General features: G+C 29.5%; 1 protein-coding gene across 1 annotated transcript in view; it reads left to right on the top strand.

The window, feature by feature from the left end:
- LOC106678402 (acyl-coenzyme A thioesterase 9, mitochondrial) overlaps positions 1-2,819 on the top strand; it is a gene marked incomplete in the record, with an annotated part of 56,872 nt that overhangs the window by 50,635 nt on the left and 3,418 nt on the right. The window contains 1 exon segment of the mRNA XM_067049338.1: positions 1,784-1,934. Coding sequence (XP_066905439.1) covers positions 1,784-1,934 — 151 coding nt within the window.

Genomic DNA, 2,819 nt, shown 5'->3' with positions numbered 1-2,819 from the left:
GATAACCTTACAAAACTGCTTCAATTCTATTTTGAGCAACAGTAACCAATTACTCTATTTCTTCGTTCTCAACAAACAAAAACTCACTGTTAACAAAACATTTTGTTTTCTTTCCCAAAATGCTATTTCTAAAAGTCAACAAAAGATTCTCTTCACCTCCACTCTCAGGAGACGTCTCAGGAGAGAAGAGTCCCTTTTTCTTCTTGGGTGACTCTTGGATATCTTATTTTTTCAAGATGTCTATCACTGAGAGTAGCTAAGGGATCTCCAGGACATCCTGCCTTTAGACGATGTCTTCCATCTCTCGCCTAAGCAATGAATGATTCCCAAAAACCAAGCTCTCTTCCTTCCCCTTCTATAGGTGCTCAACTTGTTTTATAATCTTTTCTTCTAAAACTTCATGTTATTGTTTACTTCTGAGTTTCGATTAAAGTAATTTATTACAATATTACTAAAATGAGTGAAAAGTGAAAGTTTGGCTACTGAGTGCCTTGTTGATCTTCTAACTTGTTAGGAATGGAAACAAGATAAGCTAATTGACAACTGTCATTACATTATTATTATTATTATTGCCATCCATCGCTTCATTAGTTTTAAAAACATCTAAAACAATACTAACACAATCAAAACACAAACTACGAGCAAGTAACCTATCAAACAAACAAAATGGTGACGAGCTCAGCTGGTCTGTTGCGTGATGTCATCTCCATTTAACAGTCCTAGTAACAGATTCTCAACCATGTTATATATTATATCGTTTTAACATGGTAAAAGATGGAAATATTTATATACATACATATAGTTGAACGTAAAGATTTAGATATAAGTAGATGGTCAGGGTTGCGATCAAAAAAAGAACGAATAATTTAAAACTATTTTAATGTCCAACGTTTCGCCCCACTTTGCAGGGCTTCATCAGGACTAAAAAGATACAAAAAAAAAAAAAAGAAAACAGAATATTACAACAATAAGATACAATAAGGTAATTTAAGCTAGGATAAATATTATGTAAAAATAAAGTGATAAGAAATTACATATAAATAAAAGGAAGGAAGACATAAAATAATATCAGTATAAAATAAACTTGAATATGCAATGATAAGAATAAAAAATAAGTAACAATGGCAAGAGTAAAATTTTTTTTAAAATACTTAAAATATACAGTTAAAAAATTACAGGAGGTGTACATAAAACAAAAACAATACAGGAAAAAAAAATTAGAGATTAAACAAACGTCTTGAAAGAATAAATATAAATAAAATAATAATAATGATTTTTAATGGTAATGAATGAGCAAAGAACAAATAAAGACCACTTACCTGTTCAAAGCGAACGGTTGAACGGAAGGCAACAATGAAGCAGAAGAGTGGAGGAGTGGGGAAGAGGTTGCCAGCTGTTTAACGGCTATATTTCTATTTCAAATACGTTGCGTATACAGGAAGTAGTTATAAAGATATGACGAAAAATGAAATGAAAAGTGTTACTTATTTTTTATCCTTATCATTGCATATTCAAGTTTATTTTATACTGATACTATTTTATGTCTTCCTTATCTTATTGTTGTAATATTCTCAGTTTTCTTTTTTTTTTTTGTATCTTTTCAGCCCTGATGATGTCCTGCAATGTGGAGCGAAACGTTGGACATTAAAATAGTTTTAAACTATTTGTTCTTTTTTTGACCGCAACCCTGACCATCTACTTATATCTGATGGAAATATTTCTTCATTTAACATGTTAAACTAAAGATCATGAATACCCCTATTGTAAAAAGATACTTTTTTAGGTGATTTATACATTCGAGTATTACATGCAGATTGCTGTCTACATTGAGCTCTACGATATGTCTTCTAACAAAGTGCTCACGACGAACTCATTTCATTTCACTTACGAAGCTAATGAACCTGTCAAACCGGTCATGCCGAAAACTTATCATGGTAACTTTATTGTCATTTAATTTAATTAAACTAACCATATTAGTTTTAAGAACTTCTTTTAAATTTTTGATAAACATCTAGAGTAGATTCAATAATTAAATTTTATTATAAATTATATCGATGATGTATACTACTTTTTATTTTTGAAACTATGCCTTAAATATCAATAATTCTTTTTTTTGTATGAATGATATTGTGGTACTAACTCATGATTTTTCCTTTTTTCTACCATAGGAAATATTTAATAATTTATATTTTCCCTTTTTTAAAGTAAGATCGAAAAATTGGAAATAGTGAATTAATAAAATCTATACCACTCTTAAAACCTTGACCTATGGGTTCTCCTGGAAATGCACTTAAAAACACAATTTTTTAAAATTTAAATAAGCATTATATAATGTATACAATGCAATATTTAGGCAAAGAAAGTTTAAATACCTGTTTTTTAACAATTATTTTTGAACGTAAAGATATAACAAAGTGATGATAAAAAAAAACTTTGATTTAGTAGATGCCAGGCATTGAAAGACGGAAGATGTTGGAGTCTTTCCCGAGATCTCTGTATTTCAAATATTCCTGGAATCACATAGCAATAAAACTAAAATTTTAAAATTATATCATATATATCCCCTACTTCTTCCCATATATGGGTTTTGAGTACACATAGATATCTATCAAGATTTTGATAATTATACTAACTACAAGTGTCACAGGCAGTTATGGACAGAAAAGTTTTTTGAGAGCAGAAATCTGACTCATAACATAAATATCAATAACTCGCTGAGTTGTCTCAGAAAATTGTAAAAGGCTGTAACTGAACATACTGTTCCTTTTGTGTGTCGCCCAATTTTAAATTGTTTTGGAGTTATGTCATTAGTCAATTTA

This window comes from Halyomorpha halys, unplaced genomic scaffold (genome assembly GCF_000696795.3).
Source record: "Halyomorpha halys isolate HHAL.00 unplaced genomic scaffold, Hhal_1.1 Scaffold141.1, whole genome shotgun sequence".
NCBI classification, from domain to species: Eukaryota; Metazoa; Arthropoda; class Insecta; order Hemiptera; family Pentatomidae; genus Halyomorpha; species Halyomorpha halys.
Note: the sequence above shows the minus strand (reverse complement) of the source record. Positions and strands in the feature narration are given on the sequence as shown.